The sequence below is a fragment of the Phyllobates terribilis genome, unplaced genomic scaffold (genome assembly GCF_046119375.1).
Source record: "Phyllobates terribilis strain yellow unplaced genomic scaffold, ASM4611937v1 Scaffold_7__3_contigs__length_470593459, whole genome shotgun sequence".
Taxonomy (NCBI): domain Eukaryota; kingdom Metazoa; phylum Chordata; class Amphibia; order Anura; family Dendrobatidae; genus Phyllobates; species Phyllobates terribilis.
The window spans coordinates 210,057,215-210,079,699 of NW_027362767.1; the positions used below are offsets into that span (position 1 = coordinate 210,057,215).

General features: G+C 46.0%; 1 protein-coding gene across 3 annotated transcripts in view; it reads left to right on the forward strand.

The window, feature by feature from the left end:
* ASTN2 (astrotactin 2) overlaps positions 1-22,485 on the forward strand; it is a 1,067,984-nt gene that overhangs the window by 381,579 nt on the left and 663,920 nt on the right. For all 3 annotated transcript variants that reach the window (XM_073639713.1, XM_073639714.1, XM_073639715.1), the window contains one exon: positions 5,729-5,836. In XM_073639713.1, the coding sequence (XP_073495814.1) occupies positions 5,729-5,836 (108 nt within the window). The remainder of the gene's footprint in view (positions 1-5,728; positions 5,837-22,485) is intronic.

The following is a 22,485-nucleotide window of genomic DNA, read 5'->3' on the forward strand; positions in this document are numbered from 1 at the left end:
GACAAGGGCGCCGCCTCCTGGTAGTAAGTGGTAGTGGGGCGTCTGTGGGTCACAACGCCACCTGGTGCCGGTTCTCGGAGCACCCGGATGGCTCTGTCCTTGAACTGTGCAAATTCTAGATGAGGGTCCTGTAAGGCCATTGCCCGCAACTGGGTGCGGTGGGCATTGCAATATAAACCCTCTATAAATTGTTCGGTCAACAGCCTGTCCTCGTTTCCCACTCCATTAGGGTCGGTCTGCTTAATGGCCCTCAGGGCCTCTTGTAGGTTGAGTGCATAGTCCCTTATACTCTCATGCGCTCGCTGCTTGCACCCGTAGAATCTAAGTTTAATCTCGGCTGAGGTGCGGGTATCAAAGGTGTCCTTCAGCCGGGTTAGTATCCCTGCGACAGTCTTCCTCCCAGGTGGCCAGGATTTTACTTCCCTTTTGGCTGCCCCAGTTAGTTGGGCCACCAGGATGCTCACTTTTTGCTCTTCTGTGAGGGGGTACACCTGGAAGAGGCTATCCAGCTTTTCTCTAAAGTCATGCAGGGTATGTGACTCCCCTGAGTACTGGGGTAGCCAAGCTGCTCCCGGGATATAGGGCATGGTGAAGGGCATAACTGCAACAGCGGTAGCGCTGGCGGGGGTTGAGGCAGTGGAGCTCTCCTCCGTATCCGACATCTTCCTCCCCCCTAGTGGACCGTGGCCTACCTTGCGATGATCCTGTTCCGTAGGCCGCGGCTCCGCAGTGGATCGTCAGGGTTGAGGACCTTCCGTCGCGCTCCTGTGACGTCGGCGTCTGCTGGGCTCCTTCCAGGACCTTACGCAACGTCCGGACGTGAGGCGGGGCTTCAGTTCTCGCGCGCTTTCGGAGTCCACGCCCCTCTTCTTCCCGCGCGGCGTCCTCAAGATGGCGTCCAATGGCGGGAAAACTCCACGGATGGCGGGAAGAAGGCTGAAGATGGCGCCGGATGGCGGGAATCTTCACCGATGGCGGGAATCTTCACCACTGGTAAGTTTGAACAGTCTTTGCTTTTCAGGCACGCAGTACCCGGTGGTTGCGGGCACGTGATCCTGCCGACTACGCCAAAATTGACGCGCCCCTGGGCCTGTGTCGCGCTGCGTTGCGCACGCGGGAGCTTACCCGGAGCCGGATCTGTTTAGGGTTGTAGTCTCGTGGCGGTGACCCGGTCCGTGCCCAGGGAGTCAAACTGAACGGCAGTCTGTTAGCGGTAGAAAATGGTTGATGACTACGCCACCCGTTGAATGCAGCCAGGGGGCTGCTGCTGCAGGGCAGACCGCTGAGGCCGGTGGAAGGATGGTGCAGCGTGATAGTATAACCCCCAACGGGAGGGGTATGGCCTCAGGGCAGCCGACGTGGATGATGGGGGTAGCAGGAACCACTCAGAGACGGTATGGTAGCGTTCAGGGTCTTTACTGGTAACAACGATAGACCCTCCCGGAGTACTTGCTAGCGAACGGGGCCTGGTCAGTCCTTGAGCAGATGGGATCTCCCCTGGCCAGGCGTAGTTGTAGGCCTCCCAAGCTGACTGTACTCTTCTGGCTACCTTGCTAGAAGCTGATGTAAGTAGCCCACGTCCCTGAGTGTACCGTGTGGTGCTCACCCGTATGGCCGGTGACTCGGGGCCTTCTAATGGCTTCCGCTCCACGATGGCGGTGCTGGTCCCACGCGTGTGACCGGGCCTTCGGGCTTCTGGGCCAGGGGACCTGAAATCCCCTGCCTGACGGATTCTGCTGCTGGGTAGAAGTTAGTCCCCACAGCCTCGGACTCCGGGTCCGGTAAAGAATCTTCTTAGTCAGGGCGAGCTCTTTAGCTGCCAGCCCCTGACTCCTTGTGACTCTGCTGCTTCCTATGCTGCTCTTGTCTCTACTCTTCCTGGACTCACTAACTCTGCCTCAGCCCCGGGTTTATACAGGGGAAGTTCTTCCCCTCCCAAGGCTGGGCAGGAGGTGTGGCATGCACAGGATCCCTGACCAAAGGACCTCCCACCTGCTCTCAGACGTAATATCTCTATCACTGTGACAACCAGACCCCTGGGGTGTCACATAAGCAACGTGGCCACCATTATTAGTATCTTCATCCTAAAAGAACCATTTCCAGTTGCATTGGGAACACCCCTATAGGTCAGTGTTCCCAAACTCCAATCCTCAAAAGCCACCAACGGATCATGTTTTCAGGATTTTCTTAGTTTTGCATAGATGATTGAATTATCACCGGAAAACCTGAAAACATGATGGCTCTTGAGGACTGGAGTTGGGGAATACTGGTCTATATCATCAATGGTAAATTCGAGAAAAGCCCTTCAAGCTATATAACTGTGTTATCAGGTGAATGATTGATGTAGAAAAACAAGATCAATCAAAAGGACAATCTGATGCCACTTGGGATTGTTTAGTTGTTACACCTATAAATGTAGACTAAATGGGTCAATATCAAAGCGTCATCTTTCCCATATACCCTTATATCTATTTTGGGTTCCAAGTTGCCTGTGTGACAGGTCCTTTATCCTGGAATTGTGGGAGACTTTTGTCAGCCAATGACAAATGGAGGAATAAGTTTTGATGTCCAAATAAATTCATAAGGTTCTAATGGAAAGCATCTTTGTCTGGCATTTGCTAGTGGTTGTCTGGCACCAAAGCCCAGAGTTACCGTCATGTGGCATGTAGCCTTGTTACATCTTTCAATAACTTACTTGATGATCAATATCTCCAATTTAAATGTAATGTGTTGAGATAGGTAGAGAAAGACATTTAGTTTTAAAGGTGTTGTCCCCGCTCAGTTAACTTCAGCCCATAGCCTAAATGGTGTATAAAAAAAACCCCAAAACATCTGCTGACCTGAGTGATTGGCTGCAGCGCTATCGAGGTGACATCAGCACTGCAATCTTTGAACAAAGCATCAGGGGGAGATGACTGGGTCGCCTAAATAATAATAGAGACATCCATAATATACAAAAATCAAATAAACTTTATTATTTTAAAATATTGACAGGTTAATGTAAGATAAATACACCAACAATAATTGCCATGTGGAAAAGAGCACACAGGAGTACTAAGTGAACATGTATATGGCTATCATATGTAATATCTAAAGGATGACAATATCTGTTTTTTTGCACATATACATTAAAAAAAGGAAATCACAGCCCCGGGTATAATATAACAGGTCATCAATGTACATATCAGTAATGACTGATGCCAAACAAAAAAACATGTAAAATGCAAATATATTACCTGTATAGAAATGCGTACTTGGAGGAACCCTAGCCTGTGAGCACAACCCCGACACGCGTTTCAGCGTGGGCCTTTGTCAAGGGGCAAGTGATTGGCTGCAGCGCTATCGAGGTGACATCAGCACTGCAATCTTTGACCAAAGACCGATTGAGCTGTGGAAACAGGGTTGTACCCAAGGAAGTGTGAGGAATGCTCCTTTTTTCTTTTGCAAATGGACTAAATTTAGTTGAATGGGGAGCACCCCTTTAGATAACGATTTATGCTCTTCCCTTGAAGCCACAGTCCAGTCACTTGCATTAGTTTGGGGTGTTGTTCAGTTCTCTTCTGTATATGGCTTCTGGATGCAGTAAAAAAAAATCACTATAGAGAAACAGGAGCGGTAAGGGATACGTTTTGCAGCACTATCATAAGATATCATCTTGCAAAATATTTTTTTGGAAGTTTATGGAATCTTCCTGGTGGAGTGTGTGCTGTTATTGTGAAGTGGAAAAATCTAGGAGGAAAGCCAGCTAAATGGAGAAACCGTCCACTGCCCGACCTCCCCCATTTATTCCTTCTGTTACCGATGAGGCATAGCTGTAGAGGCTGGCTGGGCACGAGCAACCGCCCGGTGCCATGTTGTGCATCAACAAAGCAACTCTGCCTTGGTCAAGGATGGATGATCCATTAGTTCTGGATAGACAAAATAAATGTTTAATATATACTGCACGTGGAGCTGGATTCTTTGTCTTTCCATTGCAATTTAGTGGCTTTTTTCAGCCGCTACATATGTTTGTTAGCTACAAAATTGAAGATCATATATTTCACACATTTTACTTTGGTTTGCATTTATCTGGTCATTTTTATAACAATTGAGTTTTTATTTGAAATTTGAGTGCTCATATGGTTTTGAAAAATGAAAATTTCCAAAGGAACATCACAAACCAAAATGCAATGTGTGTTAAAGGGGTTGTCCTAAACTTAGATAGTAATAACCTAACGTCATCAATATAAGGTCATTGGGGGTCTGACACTGGGGATCCCAGGCGATCATCTGTACTGAAGCATATTGGAGCTGAGCTGGGGTACCCGAGGTCAGCCACTACACCAGGGGTCTCAAACTCAGCTGGGCATATGGGCCGCACACGGAAAAACATTTAATTTGGGGGGCCGCATTATTTGCATGACAAACTGACATTTTTAGTGATACCATTTTATTTTCTATACACCTTTTGAACTGGTCCTCATCTTGCAGACATGGTCTCCCCTCCAGGTCTCCCATATTGCAGACATGGTCTCCCATCCAGGTCCCCCATATTGCAGACATGGTCTCCCATCCAGGTCCCCCATATTGCAGACATGGTCTCCCCTCCAGGTCCCCCATATTGCAGACATGTCCCCCATCCAGGTCCCCATGTTGCAGACATGTCCCCCATTCAGGTCCCCCCCCATACTGCGCACAGGGCCGCCCCCCCCATACTGCGCACAGGGTCCCCTTCCCCCCATACTGCGCTCAGGGTCCCCGTCCCCCCATACTGTGCTCAGGGTCCCCATCCCCCCATACAGCGCTCAGGGTCCCGTCCCCCCCAAAACTGTGCTCAGGGTCCCCGTCCCCCCATACTGCACTCAGGGTCCCCCCCCCCATACTGCGCTCAGGCTCCCCGTCCCCCCATACTGCGCACAGTGCCCCCCCCATACTGAGCACAGGTCCCCTGCTGTATTTCATATGACAGAGAAAAAAAAAAAAGATTCTTCTCACCTGTCCTCCGTTCCCTCGGCGTCCTTTCTGCACCTGTGGTCCGCAGGCACAGACCCCGTAACGATCGCGGCTCTCTCCAGCAGCCGCCGACATCAGTGCTGTAGCGCAGTGTATTGCCGCGCAGCTGAACACTGGTATTGCTGTGCAGAGAGTCGGTCTCTGCGCGGCAATACACTGGACTACAGCGCTGATGTCGGCGGCTGCTGGAGAGAGCCGCGATCGTTACGGGGTCTGTGCCTGCGAGCCGCAAGAAGCAGCCGGAGGGGCCGCGTGTTTGAGACCCCTGCACTACACAGTGTATGGAGCCATTCTGTGCAGGTTTCATATACTATTTACATCTGATTGCCAATAGCTGTGTAAACAGCTGATCGTAGTGGTGACCACCCCCCACCAAACTAACAATGATGACATATCCAAAGGACAGACCATCAAAATCCAAGTCCTTCATATATTACTATTAAAATTAAACATCTAGCCAATATGTGCTGAGTAAAAGCAGACGGAAAAAAACAGTAAAACTGCCCAAAATGTGAAATGCCGAGGCCAACTTTTGGATTTTTTTTTTTTACAGTTTTCAAAATATGTCTGAAAAGGGCCCTACAGTTCCTTCTCTAACAGCTGCAGCAAATAGCATTTGCAATTATTCAAGGTTAAAAATGAAAATAATTGAAAACATTATTAAATTGCAATGTACAAATTTTGAGTCGTGCTGGGTCTCCTGGTACAAATTTCATTATTTCTTTTCTCCTTATAGATCCAGCAGGGTACATGAAGTCAGAAGAAAATTCTGGATCAGAAACAGGTGATGAGGCACAGTTGACAATTCGAGGACGACAGCATGAAAACCACCACCGAAGCAAAGGTAGCAGTTTACGTGCTTGTGAAACTGGTTTACTAATATTGCAATACTGAAAACAAAATTATAAAGTCAAGATATATATATTTTATAAATCTAACTACTTTAGTAGATACAGATTTAGCATTTCCGAACAGGACGCTCATACCACGATGAGCTTGATGTCTTGAAGTGGAAAAATTGCAACTCAACACTTATCTTGACATGTTAAATGGTTTGCTCTGTGTTAAGTGCTGTAAAGTGGTTCTGTCCATAGTCACCTGGTACCTCTAAATAGGAATTCCCCAGATGGGTTTTGTGCTGGTACTCTGACTAACATGTCCTCAAGGGATCCCTGGGCTTCACTCTTTAACCCCAGTATAGAGATGTGCGCTTACACAGGGACCCGGGGTTGAGTTCTTGGAGTAGCTGCTGGCTGGTGGAGCTGTCTGGCAAAAAATGGTCAGATACTAAGTCAGGACTAGGAGGAATGGAAAAGGACAAATCGTCAGGCATATTCACTAGAATCACAGGTGTTGACAACAGAGGTATTGACCAGATTAAGAAGCACTTATAACATGCAGCCGCCGCACTGAAAGTCCAGCTACTGGGAGGAAATGAACTTTATTCCGCCACCTTTCAGTCATAGAGGTGGCTTCAGTCACTGATCAGTACATAAAGAATAGCAGCTGTAATCACACCCTGGCTCTAACTGGGTGCTGAGCCGGCTGGCAGTCAGTGCCGGTGAGTGGTTAGAGCCAACGCTCACTATGTACTAAGCGGTGACTGAAGCCGTGCCAACTGAACCTCTATGACAGAAAGCCAGAGGCTGCAGGGAGGAACAAAGTTAATTTCCTCATGGTAGCTGTGCTTTCAGTGTGGCAGCTGCACAGCTTTAGAATGCTATTAACCTGCAGAATAAACCCATATCTGCAGGTTAGTAACGTTTTGGGACATGACAAGTTCCCTTTAAGTAGACAGCAGTCGAGCCCAGGGCTCACAGCAAGAAGTAATATTAACTACCAGGAATTAACCTCCAAGCTTCCAGATTGAGTGGTACCACGAATTACTGGAGTAAAACAGGGCCACAGAAGTGGAAACAAAGGGGAAGGGTACTGGCATGGATGCTACAGGCGTCCAATTACAGCTTTCAGCATTAAGATTTATTTCTTCATCAAGATATAATTAACCTGGGGTAAGACAGGCTAATTCTATAGCTAATGTTAAAGAGAATTTGTCAGCAGAAATTCACCCCCCATACTATTTATTTGTGCATGTAGCTCTTTCAAAGACAAATACAGCAATACTTTTACATGGCCAGTCCGTTCCTCTGTTACTGAGAAATCAGCATTTTAATTTATATGAAACTGACTATGGTAGATCTGAAGCCTCTTTCACTCCGGCTCTTTTTCTCACCCAGCACCGCCTCCTCCTGCTTGACTGACAGCCTCTTTGCTGTGTGATTTCAGGCAAAAGAGCAGTCAGTCAGTCTCCACCGTGACCTCTCTTTCCTCAGTCTCCACCATGGCTTTGCTCTCCTCAGTCACCATTGTGTCTTCTTTCTCCTCATTCTCCACCATGGCTTCTCTCTCCTCAGTCTCCACTGTTTCTTCTCTCTCCTCAGTCTCCACCATGGCTTCTCTCTCCTCAGTCTCCACTGTTTCTTCTCTCTCCTCAGTCTCCACCATGGCTTCTCTCTCCTCAGTCTCCACTGTTTCTTCTCTCTCCTCAGTCTCCACCATGGCTTCTCTCTCCTCAGTCTCCACTGTTTCTTCTCTCTCCTCAGTCTCCACCATGGCTTCTCTCTCCTCAGTCTCCACTGTTTCTTCTCTCTCCTCAGTCTCCACTGTTTCTTCTCTCTCCTCAGTCTTCACCATGGCTTCTCTCTCCTCAGTCTCCACTGTTTCTTCTCTCTCCTCAGTCTCCACCATGGCTTCTCTCTCCTCAGTCTCCACTGTGTCTTCTCTCTCCTCAGTCTCCACCATGTCTTCTCTCTCCTCAGTCTCCACTGTGTCTTCTCTCTCCTCAGTCTCCACCATGGCTTCTCTCTCGTCAGTCTCCACCATATCTTTTCTCTCCTCAGTCTCCACCATATCTTTTCTCTCCACAGTCTCCACCATAGCTTTTCTCTCCTCAGTCTCCACCATAACCTCTGTCTCCTCAGTCTCCACCATGGTTTTGCTCTCCTCAGTCTCCATCGTGTCTTCTTTCTTTCATTCTCCACCATACCTTCTGTCTCTTCAGTCTCCACCGTGTTATCTCTCTATTTATTCTCCACCATACCTTCTGTCTCCTCAATCTCCACTGTGTCTTTTCTCTCCTCATTCTCCACCATACATTCTGTCTCCTCAGTATCCACGGTGTCTTCTCTCTCCTCAGTCTTCACCATGGTCTCTCTCTCCTCAGTCTCCACTGTGTCTTCTCTCTCCTCAGTCTCCACCATACCTTCTTTCTCCTCAGTATCCACGGTGTCTTCTCTCTAATCAGTCTTCACCATGTTCTCTCTCTCCTCAGTCTCCACTGTGTCTTCTCTCTCCTCAGTCTCCACCATGGCTTCCCTCTCCTCACTCTCCACCATACCTTCTGTCTCCTCAATCTCCACTAAGTCTTCCCTCTCCTCATTCTCCACCATACCTTCTCTCTCCTCAGTCTCCGCCATGGCTTTTCTCTCCTCAGTCTCCAGCATGGCTTCTCTTTCCTCAGTCTCCATCATAGTCTTTTGTCTTATTTTCTGTCTAACCACTATGTAGCTGTATCCAGTCTTACCCTTTTTTCAAATTGCTTGAGGACTCCATTTTCTCAGAAAATAATTCAATGCAATATTGTGATATGTGCCATCAGAAATTTGTCAACAGGTGTGTCACCCAGGGGGAATATAGGGGACTCGGTACCCAGGCCTTTTACCTTGTTTAGGAGGTCACGGCAGTCGGCTCCCTGGCCCGTACTCTGGGTCTCTCTTTAAAAAGGGGTTTTAGTGTACAGTTTGTCTCGTGACGCCACCTGTGGTTTCCGGTAATGGTTACCGGCGCTGCTGAAGACTTCCGGGGGTGATGGGATGGCAGCTGGGATGTTTCTGCTCCCCACAGGCGGAGCGGGCCCCCGGGGCTGTGTAGGTGCAGATGGTGGTGATGCTAGGGCTTGTGGTGCAGGAGAGATGGCGCAGCAGGAGTAACTGACAATGACAGGGGATTCACTTCAGTACCTTTACTGGTGCGGATGTCAGGTACGGTCCAGAGTACTTGGTAGGAAGGGTGCACTTCAGGACTTCTCCCCAGTGAGCGGGTATAAGGCCTCCTGGTCCGTGTCTCCCTCTCTCTAAGCTCCTGGCCAGCCTGCAACTGGACCTAGCTTCTGTGTCGTGCTGATCCTTCACCTGTCGCTTGGTAGTAGGACCTTTTTCTGGCAACCACTATCCCTGGACGCTGGGGCCTTCGTGGTTTCTAGTCCTGTCAAGGGTTTAGCTTCAGGTCGACCAGGGACTTCTAGTCCTCCTGGTATGCCGGTGATCCCTACTGGGTATAAAGGACCCTGTAGGCGCGGACCCGGTGTCCGGTTTGTGTTTTGGGGTGAGCCTATGATGCTCCTCTGCCCCCTCAACTTCTCTCTCCTTTCCTCTTTGCCTCCGGCCACACTCGGGGCCCTCAATACAGCAGCAGACATGCTGCGCCTTCACTGCTCTCAGTGTCAGCACACTCTCTGACTTTCTGACTGCCTGGCTCCACCCTCCATATATATATCCCTAATTTGTTCCCTCTGGTGGTATGAGATGGAAGGGTGGAGGTGTTTGTTTGTAACGAGGGCTTCCTGTGGAGAAGTCCATCCATGCACCCTTTTGGGTCCTGTGGTACCTGTGAACCTATGTTCACATGTACCACATGTGGGACATAGGGTTTATCATATGGAATATCTTATGTCCCACGTCGTAATGCCTGAGAAATCGGTGCTAGAGGTGATGTCATTGAGGTGACCAGAGTTCATCGGGCCACTCATTCTGAGCTGACCTTGGGAACCTCAGCTCCAATGACCTGCAGTAACCTCAGTGACGTCACCACAGGTTATTGAAGCTGCGTCCCATGGGCAGCTCAGTATCTTCCAGGATTCATGACTGAACGGTCGCATTTTGCCAACGCTCAGTCATGTAATCCAGATGTCGCATAGATGGATTAAGACGTTGGACATAGGGTTTATCATATAGATTGTCTTCTCGTCTGACAGGTGAGGAATATGGTTGTTTTTTTATTTTTAATTTTTCCTTAATAAATGGGTAAAGGGGGTGGAGTGTTTATTTCAATAAAGGAGTCTGTGTCATTATTTCAGTTAAAGGACTTTATTCTGGGACATGTCAGCTTGTTTTGCCCTCATACACACGGTCTGTGGAAACACATTGACATGTGTGCAGATGAATGACTCTACGTGTGTAAGTGTCTCAGGTACATGTGTTACGCTAGGTATGGGGAGAACCCAGCGTATACGATGGGAAAAGGGGAGGCAGCCCTACAACTAGGGAAAGGGAGAGTGGAGACCCCTAAAAAGATCTGACAACAAACCCTGACTACTCTATAGACCCTAAATAGGTTCTGCACCTATTGCCGAGCAGGAAACCTGGCCCTAGCTGACTGTAAAGCTAGGCCCTAGGTAGGGAGGGGTAGGGATGCACACTAAATCAGCCCCACTACAAGCTAAAGTACACATAGGGGAAACAAACAAGGGAATATACTTAGTTCCAAGATGACACCGGAGAAAGCACGTCAATAATCCACGAAGGAACTCCAAGGTAATTGAAGCCGACTACCAGTATCCCAGGCCTGAAGAGGTAACACACGCCATCACCAGCAACTCTCTGAGGATCTGAGTGTATTTAAGGACACAGGAAGGAAGTGCTGATTAACAGCAGAAAAGTGAGGATACCTCAGGGTCCTAAAGGGAAAGGTATAATCCCCAAGCAAGGTGAGGATCACCGCTGGGTCCTAAAGAGAGAGGAATTATAAAAGGATCAGGGAGATGTTTGTAAGGCCAAACACAGCGACCTTCTACAGCCGGACCCCACATGACTGGTTGTCAACCCTGACACACCTGTGATAAGATAACGTGTGAAAACTGTGACCACACATACAGGAGACACTGACATGTGAAGGAGGACTTACCATGTTTTTGATGCATTTTTTACATGCATTTTTGATGCAGAATTTTTCCCCTCTCATTAGTATGAGTCAAATCTGCAGCAAAAACGCTGAATGAATAGACATCATGCAGATTTACATCTGCACCAAATCTGCAAGTCATAAATAAGCAAGGTGTGCATGAGACTTTAGGGTTATCATTCACTTTGCTGCATCAGGAAACCCTTCATGGTTTGTGACAAATCTGCACTGAAAAAAACATGACAAATCAGTGACAAATCTGCAACGTTTGCACAGACCCTTTTACTTCCTGTTCTTTCAGGAAGAGTTTACAGCAAGGTTCCGTCTTATCAAAGACATTATTCCAATAACAGGTATCGCCACTATACACAGCTGATAATACATAATCCACCAATCACAATAGATGTCACAGCTGACCTGCTCCTCCTCCCTTCTCAATGGCGCTCACACTCTTATTAGATAGAGTTGGGGTCTGACCCTTCTGGCTTTTATACATGTATAACAGTTTACACTGATACAGTGTTCATCCCATGCTCTTCCTAATGTTTCAGATAATCCCCACTCTATATCATTGCTCCAACAATATCTAAAAGAAAAACCTATATGGGTACAAGCTAATAGTGTTTCAGTATATACTCCTAGACTGATCTAACACCTGTGCACAGTCCACAAAAGAAAGGATGGCAAAGGAATCCAGAGGTGGTGGAGGATAGAGATGTGGTCAAACACCGGGATGTACATGTGTTGTTTCCTGAAACACCAGGAACTTAGGCTCCGATACAGCAAAGCAATTACGTCAGAATTTGCTTTGAAAAATCTCAAAATTTTAGTAGTTACTAGTTACTACAATTTCAACCCACTCTGAGCTGGGGCGGAACGGGGACGCAACGGGGGTGTGACACCACAGCTAATTCATGACAAGTTGTGGTGCTACTTTACAGTAGAAAGCTTACTCCAGTCCCTGGGCGTACCCCTCTTCTCAGACACTCCTGATTCATTAAGAAACGTTCACCTCATAATGACTCCAACACGCCTGAGATTGTTCTACCTCATTTGTCAATTTCTCATTGTTCTCTAGACCAGTGTTACTAAATTTCAGCACTTAAGAGAACTTTTACCGATGATGTATGGTGGCCATCCTTCTTACAAAGGTGCATTAATGGATTCCAGACTATCCTTTATTATTACAATTATTTTCAGTATGGAAAATCTTTGATACAAAGTGCAGAAACGGTTTCGAATAATGGCCATACAAGAATACAGTTTACACTTTTTTATGTATGATTTATTGTTTTCTATCACAATCACAATCTAACATTCCCATAGGGATATCATCAGGAAAAGTCAATAATCAATAATTAAAATATATATCTTATTTGTTAGTCATATTGAGAAATAAAATAAAAATGTATGTGGGCACAGGAGGGGAACCAAGCTCTATGTTTTACAGTTTGGTGGCCACCAATCTATTCCATCCCCACTTCAGATAGTGACGTTCTGCAGACCTTTCTGGAAAAAATGGCATAACGCCAGCTGATAATTTAAATCACCCATCACCGCTGCAGCCAATCACTAAGCTCGACAGCTCATGCTGTCTATCTGCTGAGCTCAGTGATTGGCTGCAGATGATGATGTGCGCTCTAGTTGTAACATTGTGACATGATTGCTATCGGCTACCATAGCCTGGAGCAGGCGAAGGACCCAGGGGAAGGCAAGGACCTGCTGTGGTTGTCAATTTTTGTGTATCAGTATCAGTGTTTGGGGCTATAAATTTTGGACGGTGTAAACACCTTTTAACTTTTAGATTTGCTAAGTACAAATTCCACATACAAAATTATTACTTTTATCGTAAGGCAAGGCAAGATGTAGGAAATATTCTGTGTTTGTACAAGCAACAGTGGATAGTTGCTGCGGATCGCTTGCCCCCTAGGAAAATACAGATAAAAAGTTAGAAATAAATAAAAATACATCAACATGCCGAGAAACAGACCAATACTATGATTAAATCGCTGGAAGCACAAATAAAGCTATTTTATATATAACAACAGAAAGCTAAAGCTTAGTTATAGACTGAGTTTGCATCGTATATTCTGTTAAAAGTGGCTGACAAAATATCATAGCATTTTACCTTGTAAAACCCCCATATGACAGATGCTAATTGCCCCAAATTAGGGGAAAAATTCCTTCTCGGCTCCACATACAGCAATCAGATTAGTTCCTTGGATCAACCTCCCATAACAAAATCTAGTGCCCATAACCTGTAATATTATATTTTTCAAGAAAGTCATCCAGGTCTCCTTGTGCTTTTGTAGTGAGTCAACCATGACAACATCATTCGGCAGAAAGTTCCATAGTCTCACTGCTCTTACAGTAAAGAATCCATAGTCTCACTGCTCTTACAGTAAAGAATCCATAGTCTCACTGCTCTTACAGTAAAGAATCCATAGTCTCACTGCTCTTACAGTAAAGAATCCATAGTCTCACTGCTCGCACAGTAAAGAATCCATACTCTCACTGCTCGCACAGTAAATAAACCATAGTCTCACTGCTATTACAGTAAAGAATCCATAGTCTCACTGCTCGTACAGTAAAGAATCCATAGTCTCACTGCTCGCACAGTAAAGAATCCATAGTCTCACTGGTCTTACAGTAAAGAATCCATAGTCTCACTGCTCGTACAGTAAATAATCCATAGTCTCACTGCTCTTACAGTAAAGAATCCATAGTCTCACTGCTCTTACAGTAAAGAATCCATAGTCTCACTGGTCTTACAGTAAAGAATCCATAGTCTCACTGCTCTTACAGTAAAGAATCCATAGTCTCACTGCTCGCACAGTAAAGAATCCATAGTCTCACTGGTCTTACAGTAAAGAATCCATAGTCTCACTGCTCGCACAGTAAAGAATCCATAGTCTCACTGCTTGCACTGTAAAGAATCCATAGTCTCACTGCTTGCACTGTAAAGAATCCATAGTCTCACTGCTCCCACAGTAAAGAATCCATAGTCTCACTGCTCCCACAGTAAAGAATCCATAGTCTCATTGCTTGCACTGTAAAGAATCCATAGTCTCACTGCTTGCACAGTAAAGAATCCATAGTCTCACTGCTCCCACAGTAAAGAATCCATAGTCTCACTGCTCCCACAGTAAAGAATCCATAGTCTCACTGCTCCCACAGTAAAGAATCCATAGTCTCACTGCTCCCACAGTAAAGAATCCATAGTCTCACTGCTCCCACAGTAAAGAATCGCCTTCTGTGATTATGATTAAACTTTCTTTCCTCCAGACGTAGAGGATGCCCCCTTGTCACCGTTGCAGGCCCAGGTGAAAAAAGATCATTGGAAATATCTCTGTCCTGTCCCTTCATATATTTGTATATTGTAATATGATCACCCCTAAGTCTTCATTTTTCTAAACTGAATTACCACAAGATAGATAACCTGTGTTGATGTTTGCGCAAACATTTTGGGACTTATTAATTAAAAAGTTGCAATTGATGAATCATTCAAAAATATCTGTAAAGCCCAAACACCAACTACAATGGCGAACATAAAAAACAAGTCAAACACATATAAAATAGACTTAAAAAAATTCAGAATTTAAAAGAAGAATAAAACCCAAGTGATAAAAAGGTGAAAAAAAACAATAACTAGACAAGATAATCCCTGTTACTCTTGAGTGACTTGTGTTAATATTATCATATACCCATCTGGACATGGACCAACTACCTCTGCCTTTTTTGCCAGTTGGCGCCATACTAATTTTCCGGAGGCCGTTGGGTTTATGGAGCGTATTTCAGTTAAACTTTATGATAGCTGAGACTTGTTGTCTTTCATCCATTTCACTTGTGTTTTGCCGGAGAGCTGGATATTGGATGTGATTGGCTCTCTCCTGGGAGGATTCAGTGGTGATTTAACCTATTTAAGCTCCTAGCTGTCTGTCTCTAGCTGCCAGTTATAAGTTAGACTTATCCTGGTTTATACTCCCGTTTCTCATCTCTGATTCAGCTTGTTTGATCCCGTTACTTATCTTGGCATCCTCCTGACCACATTGGTGACTTCTTATTTTGTCCTCCTGGATATGACCTGGCTTGATGACCCTTGTCTCTTCCAACTCGCTCCACCGGCCAGCAGCCACTCAGTGGCTATAACCCAGGAGTCCCTGTGTAAGTCCAGGGTGAATCCCGGGCTCCCTGGGACCTGCTGAATCAAGTGACTTGTCCATAGAAGCCATAATAAGAGCTGCCAGCTTTCACCTACAGTGCGCCATTGCAAATATCATAGAAACAGGAAAAATACAAAAAGTACAATGGTTGTTTCTGCATAACTTTCATATCCCAGAATACTAAGTAGCAGATGCATGAAGTTCTCAGAGTTACAGAGGGGTTTCGATAAACTTTCCTTGATCACACTTCACCCCAGGTCCTAACAATCCAGTTTGTCAGTGTATCTTAGAGGAAAAAAAAGAGACAACTGTGCCTGATATTGTATCACTTATACAATAGAGAAGTAGAAAAAAAAAATGCAAGTGCACGTAATATAAAAGGTTCAACAGAGTCGTTGTTTCTTGTTACGGAAGAGGCACAATCCATGGATCATTGAAATCCACTTGTGTTTTTTGCTCTTCCCAATTATGTACCGTAAGTAGTACACTATCGGGTGAGGGACTTTCTTTTTTTCTGTTTCCTCAGCAATCACTTAACTGTTTGGAAAGAGTGAATCTCAGGGAGTTACTATGAAAAGTATATGTAATTACACAGCAATGGAGAGAAAGGAAGACAGGAAAGATTCAACTGCAGTTAAGTTTATTTTAAGATAATCATACCAATTTTGGAATAGAACCAGACGCCAATTGGAAAAAAGGTTTGGATTCCTAGCAAGCAAACATAATCAAGCAAGATTGCATCCAGGGAAGATTAGGTATCTCCAGACTCAATGTTTCTTAGAAAATATGGTTCTTTACATTGCAATTGACTCTTATAAATATATGTGTATATATAAATGTATATAGGACCTCTATAGAGGCATACTTACTGTAAGGAGATCTCCAGTTTTCCAGTTTTTTGACCCCAATTGTGCAAGATTTCAATGGTCATTAAACTCTCTAAGGCCAGGTTCATACTTACAACATAAAGACCATGTGCCCAGGCAAGTCTCCCGACCCGAATTCAGCAGGCTAGGGTCACACCAGCGTATATTCTCGCATTCGAGAGAATCGGTCAATAATGCTAATCACACTCGGATCAGAGATTGTGTGATTATAGTATGATCTGATTTTCTCAGATCAGGAGAAGGTGGACAAAAAAAAGTTGCCCATTCTGTCACTCCATGGAAATCCGACTTCGCTCAGATGTCCGATGTTTTCCACGGACTCATTGACTTGCATAGCCGAGTGTGATCCGATAATCGGACATGTGCACGACCCCATAGAATTAAATTGGTCCCCAATATGATCCAATGTTTTTTTTCGGACCGGAAATATGGTCACGTGCACAAGCCCTATTGTATAGAGGTGCATGAACGTTTTTGAACCCTTCTGAATTTTCCATATTTCTGCATAAATTCGACCAAAACGACAACAGATTTCCACAGAGGTCCAAAAGTAGATAAAAGAACCAGATCAAACAAATGAGTTAAAATATTAGAGTTTGTTGCTATTTAAATGAGGAAAATGAACCAATATCGTATGTATGTGAGTGGCAAAAATCTTTAATTTCAGTATCTGAGTTGACCCGCTTATGCAGCAATAATTGCATCCAAACTTTTCCAGTAATTGATGACTGTTCCGGCTTGGAGAAATTTTAGCCAATTTTGCATTCAAAACAGCTTCAGCTCTGTTGGTGGGTTTCTCCCATGAACTGCTCATTGCAGGTCTAACCACAAAGTTATTATTATTATTATTATTTTTATTATTAAAGTGTCTATAGGATTACGGTCAGGATTTTGACTCTGTCATTCCAAACCTTTATTCTTCTCTAACCTTTCTTTTGTAGAACGACTTGTTTGCTTTGGGTCATTGCATTGCTCCATGACCCACGTTGTCTTCAGCCTCAGCTCATGGACAGATATCCTGACATTTTTCTTCCAAATTTTCAGTTATAATTTAGAATTCATTATTCCATCAGAGTTTGATCAGCTTTTCTCATATGTGGAGAAAAAAAAATAAATTCTCCTTTCTTTGACGACGGCCCCACTATCAGTATTTGGTCAGTATTCGGTCAGTAATCTGAATGAGCCCTAAGGCTATGTTCAAACGCCTTTTTGCTGTGTTTTTTTTCCTTCAGCCAAAACCTATTCTCTTGGCAGTTAAAATGATGCTTACAGCAAGTTCTGCATCGTTTTTTTTTGCAGCATTATTGGGGTTTGGATTACATATAAGTTTTGTCTACTGTACATGTTTAATAAAGTTAGTTTTAGTCGCCAAAAATGCTGGAAAAATGCATGAGAATTGCTGCGAATTTGTTGCAAAAAACGTTTGTTGCGTTTTTTCTATTGTTTTTTTCACTTTCTCATTGCTTCCTATGGGTGAAAAATGCTGCAAAAACACTGAAAGAATTCTTAGGCTGCAGATTTAAAAAACATTACAGTTCTCAAATTCAGTTAGGAAAATAAAACCCATAATTTTATCATTTTTTTTGGGGGGGGGGATTCATTTTTATGACATTCATAGTCATGTTTCATAGTTATAGAATTTTGTACAAATTGTGATATTTTATGCATGTCAAAAAAGGTTGTAATATAAATGCATTTGTTCCATGCATTTTTTAAAACAACCAGTGGTGGGATAAGGGCTCTCCTCTCCCCATGTACGTCCATAAAATCAATTCAAAACATTAATCCCTGGACACAGATGAACGTACCAGTACATCCACAGCAGGATCCACATATGTGGAGTTGGCTCAGGAGCTGAGCCCGCTTCACGTGCAACAAATGGCAACTGCGTTATACAGCGGGCATGTGCCTGTAACAGTAGCGAACAGAGCTAGCGCTAATCACTGCTGATAAACTAGTTAGATGTCACTGTCACTCACTGATACTGGCATTTTATTTGACATGATTGCGGGGTGCTGATGGGTTACCATGCAGCTGGGGCCCCTATTGCTGCCAGCTTGCTTCTCCTGTGCATTAGACTGAATTCATGAGATCATTATTTACACAATATACGGCAATACTGTTGTTTAGTAGCACACAGAACAAGCAGGGGCATAACAATTGCGGTCGTAGAGGGTGCAGCCACGACCAGGCCCGCTGGATAGGGGCCCACTGATGCCAATTTCACCTGGGTGTGCGTCCTCTGATGCTCATTCTGCTGAAATGTATTGTGGCACAGAGACCCTCCGGCTCCCTGCACTGCAATGCACGCTGCAGGCCAATCAGAGGCTGGCAGCAGATGTCGGCTTGCCAATGATGGGTTGTGCATGGCAGTGACGTCGTGCGCTGCCTGTGCCGGCACACAGAAGTCAGCTGGTGGCTCCTGCGCCAGCTACTGAAAGACGCCTCACGTCGTGGGAGTGGAGAAAGGTAAGAATGATTGTTTTTTTCATTTTAAAATGTGATTGAGAAGAATGGAAGGCACCCAGTATGTGGACATTATACTAGAAAGGAGGGGCATAATACCAGGAGGGGGGACATTATACCAGGATGGGGGACATTATACCAGGATGTGGGACATTGTACCAGGATGGGGGAACATTATGCCACAATGGGGACATTATACAAGGATGGGGGACATTATACCAGAATTGGGTACATTATTCCAGGATGGGGGGCATTATACCAGGATGTGGACAATACTTCAGGATGTGGGACATTATACCAGGATGAGTGACATTATACCAGGGTGGGGACATTATACCAGAATGGGGAGATTCTACAACAATGGGGACATTATACCAGCATGGCGGACATTATTCCAGGATGTGGATATTATACTAGGATGGTGGACATTATACCATTCAAGGATGAAACAAGAAATGAGGGAGGAAGGCCCTCACTCATCCCTTAGTAACTGAGCACTCTCGTCCTATTTCACCAATGAGTAAAGCCCCCCACTGACACTCACTGTTGGTTATGGTGGGGGTTCAGTTAGTTATGCATGATAATCCTGCTCAAGTACAATAAATCTAGCCTCTGTTGAGCAATGTAGCAGGGAACCATCCATCTCGATGTGCTCCTTGCAGTAAGCCTGCGACAGTGTGGGAGAGGGAAGGCACTGTACTTTACTAACCACAGTTTAGCTCATTATCTGAACTGTGCTGTCAAAGCAAGGAAGAGGCCACTGCCAGTCAGCGTTAGCCTTAGAAACAATGGCACCGCTTTCCCGGGTTATTCAAGGTGCAGAAGAGCAATGATAAGGATCCAGAAGAGTTAAACAGCATTCTGTCAGTACAAGAAATAAGCTGTAGTCTGCAGCAGAAGAGAGATTCAGTGAGGAGTGAACTGCTCTCCCGGGATGTCTAATGCTGGGAGGAGCACACAGCAATACTCAGTGGCACTAGCGCATGACCTGCAATCACAGCAGCTCACATGTGATAGTGTTACAGGTTACTGTTCATTACTCTTCCCAAAATTAAACATCCCGGGAGAGCAGTTCACTCATCACTGAATCTCTCTTCTGCTGCAGACTGCAGCTCACGTTGTGTACTGAACGGAACACTGTCCTGATCAGCCGGATTTTTTTTATCACCGCTGTGCCTGTAGCTGTAGACAGTGCCAGCACATGGACCCACCGGAGAATCCTCCGGTCCTCCGGCAGGCCAGTCCGATCCTGTTCATGGTGTAGTAAAAATAACCTGGCAACATGATTCTGAAGATCAGAAACAAAGCGCCAAAAAAATACGTACTTTGTATCTCTGCATGCATAACGAACTGTACTATAAATCTATTCCATTTTTTTATCCCTCTCAGAGTGGGTGTGAATTTATTCTCACGTCTTATTCCATCGGCCACGAGTATGGCCTGTGGTCTCTGGACAGTAGGAGCACTGAGTGCTGTCTGTGGCTCTTCTTTTGATTAACTGGCAGGGTGCAAAGTCTCATGTGTGTCATGTAGCTTTGATGACATTGTGCCCGGCTGGCTAATCAAAAGATGAGCTGTGGACGTCACCAGGTACTCCCCCCCTAGTCCAATGGCCACAGACCACTGTTATTGCCGATAGAATGGGATATGCAAATCGATTCTTACTACCAACTCTAGCTAATTCAGCTTGAATTATATATGAAACATACAGTATTTGTATTTGTGTGTATATATATATATATATATATATATATATATATATATATATAAATTATTTTCAGCTTTCCATATAATTATCCTTATTAAAAAGTTCAGCAATTTTCACTCAGGTAACTAACACTAAAGGCCTAATAATAGACTAAAGCTTCCTGTTCTGTACAGAAGACTTTTCAGTAGTCTCATTATCATGCCTGACAGGATTACAATGAAAGGTGGCACCTCTATATATGGTAGTAAAAACATGAACACATATTATTCATATTATTATTTATTTTCAGAGCATCATTGATTCCATGGCGCTGTACATGAGAAGGGGTTACAAATAAGATACAAATATAAAATATAGTGAAAAACAATGACAGATGGGTACAGAGGTGAGAGGACTCTGCCCTTGCGGGCTTATATTCTACAGGATATATGTGGCACCCCAGGGGTCTGGTTACCACAGTAATAGAGATATTATGTCTGAGAGCAAGTGGGAGGTTTCTCTGGTCAAGAGCCCTAAGCATGCAACACGGCCCACCCAGACCTGGGAGGGGAGGAATCTGCCCTTATAAACTGGGTCTGGGGCGGGATTAGGACAGACAGAGCCTGCAGAACAAGCAGAGCAGTCAGAGTCAGAGTGAAGTCCCAGACAGAGACGCAGTCAGGTCTGGAGGACAGCAGACACAGGGAAAGTTACAGCAGGAGCTCTGTAGGAGCAGGAGCGAGTGCCAGAGGCTGGAAGCTAGAAAGCTCGCCTTGGCTGAAGACACTAAACCTGGACACAGAGTCCGAGGCTGTGGGGACATCCAGGTCCAGCAGCAGAATCCAACCGGCAGGGGATTCCATGTCCTCTGGCCTTAGAAACCCGAAGGCACGGTCACAAGCAAGGGACCAGCACCGCCATCGTGAAGCGAAGGCTAACGGAAGGCCCCAAGTCACCGGCCATACGGGTGAGCACCACACAGTATACTCAGGGACGTGGGCTACTTCTACCCGCATAGAGCAAGGTAGCCAGGAAAGAGTGCAGATAGTTGGGGAGACCTACAACTCCATCTGGCCAGGGGAGATCCTGCTTGCTCACAGACTGACCAGACCCCTACTGCTAACCAGTACTCCCAGGAGGGTCTGCTTTATACCATCAGTAAAGACCCTGAACTGCACCACACGTCTCTGTGTTTCATCGCCGCACCAGCACCATTACTACTGGGACGCTCACACCATCACTCCCATCATCCACATTAGCTGCCCTGAGGCAATACTTCTCCCGTGGGGAGTTATCCCATACTCGGCTGCGCAAACAACATCAGCCTCAGCGGTCTGCAGCGCAGCGGCGGCCCCCACTGACCGCAATCCACGGGTGGCGTAGTCGGACATTGTTATTACTTAAGACCGCCACTGGTTTGACCGCCCTGGGCACGGACCGGGTCACCGCCACGGAGAACTACAACCCCCAGCGATCCGGCTCCGGGTAACCCCCTGCACAGCACAGGCCCAGGGGGCGCGTCAACTTTGGCATAGTCGGCAGGATTTCGTGCCCGCAACCACCGGGTACTGCGTGCCTGAAAAAGACTTTTGAACTTACCTGTGGTGAAGTTTCCTGCCGTCCGGAGTCGTTTCCCGCCATCGGACGCCATCTTGGACCGTTTCCCGCCATCTTCTGCCGTCTTCCCGCCATCCGCAGCTGCTTCCCGCCTTCGGACGCCATCTTCGGGACGCCGCGCGGGAAGAAGAGGGACGTGGACGCCGAAAGCGCGCGAGATCCGAAGCTCCGCCCCACGCTCCGACGCTGCGTAAGGTCCTGGAAGGAAGGAAGAGCGACGCTGACGTCATCGGAGCGCGACGCCAGGTCCTCAACCCCGACGATCGACTGCGGAGCCGCGGCCTACGGAAGAAGAGCATCGCAAGGTAGGCCACGGTCCACTAGGGGGGAAGGAGGATGTCGGACACCGAGGGGAGCTCCACCGCCACACCGGCCGCCAGCGTAACCGCTGCAGCGGTCATGCCATTCACCATGCCCTATATCCCGGGGGCAACCTGGCTACCCCAGTACTCAGGGGAGTCACATACTCTAAATGACTTTAGGGAAAGACTTGATAGCCTCTTCCAGGTATACCCCCTCACAGAAGAGCAAAAAGTGAGCATTCTGGTGGCCCAGTTAATCGGGGCAGCCCGAAGGGAAGTAAAGTCCTGGTCACCTGGGAAGAAGAGGACTATCAGAGAGATACTAGCCCGGCTGAAAGACACATTTGATACCCGCACCTCAGCCGAAATAAAGCTAAGATTTTACGGGTGCAAACAACGGGCACATGAAAGTA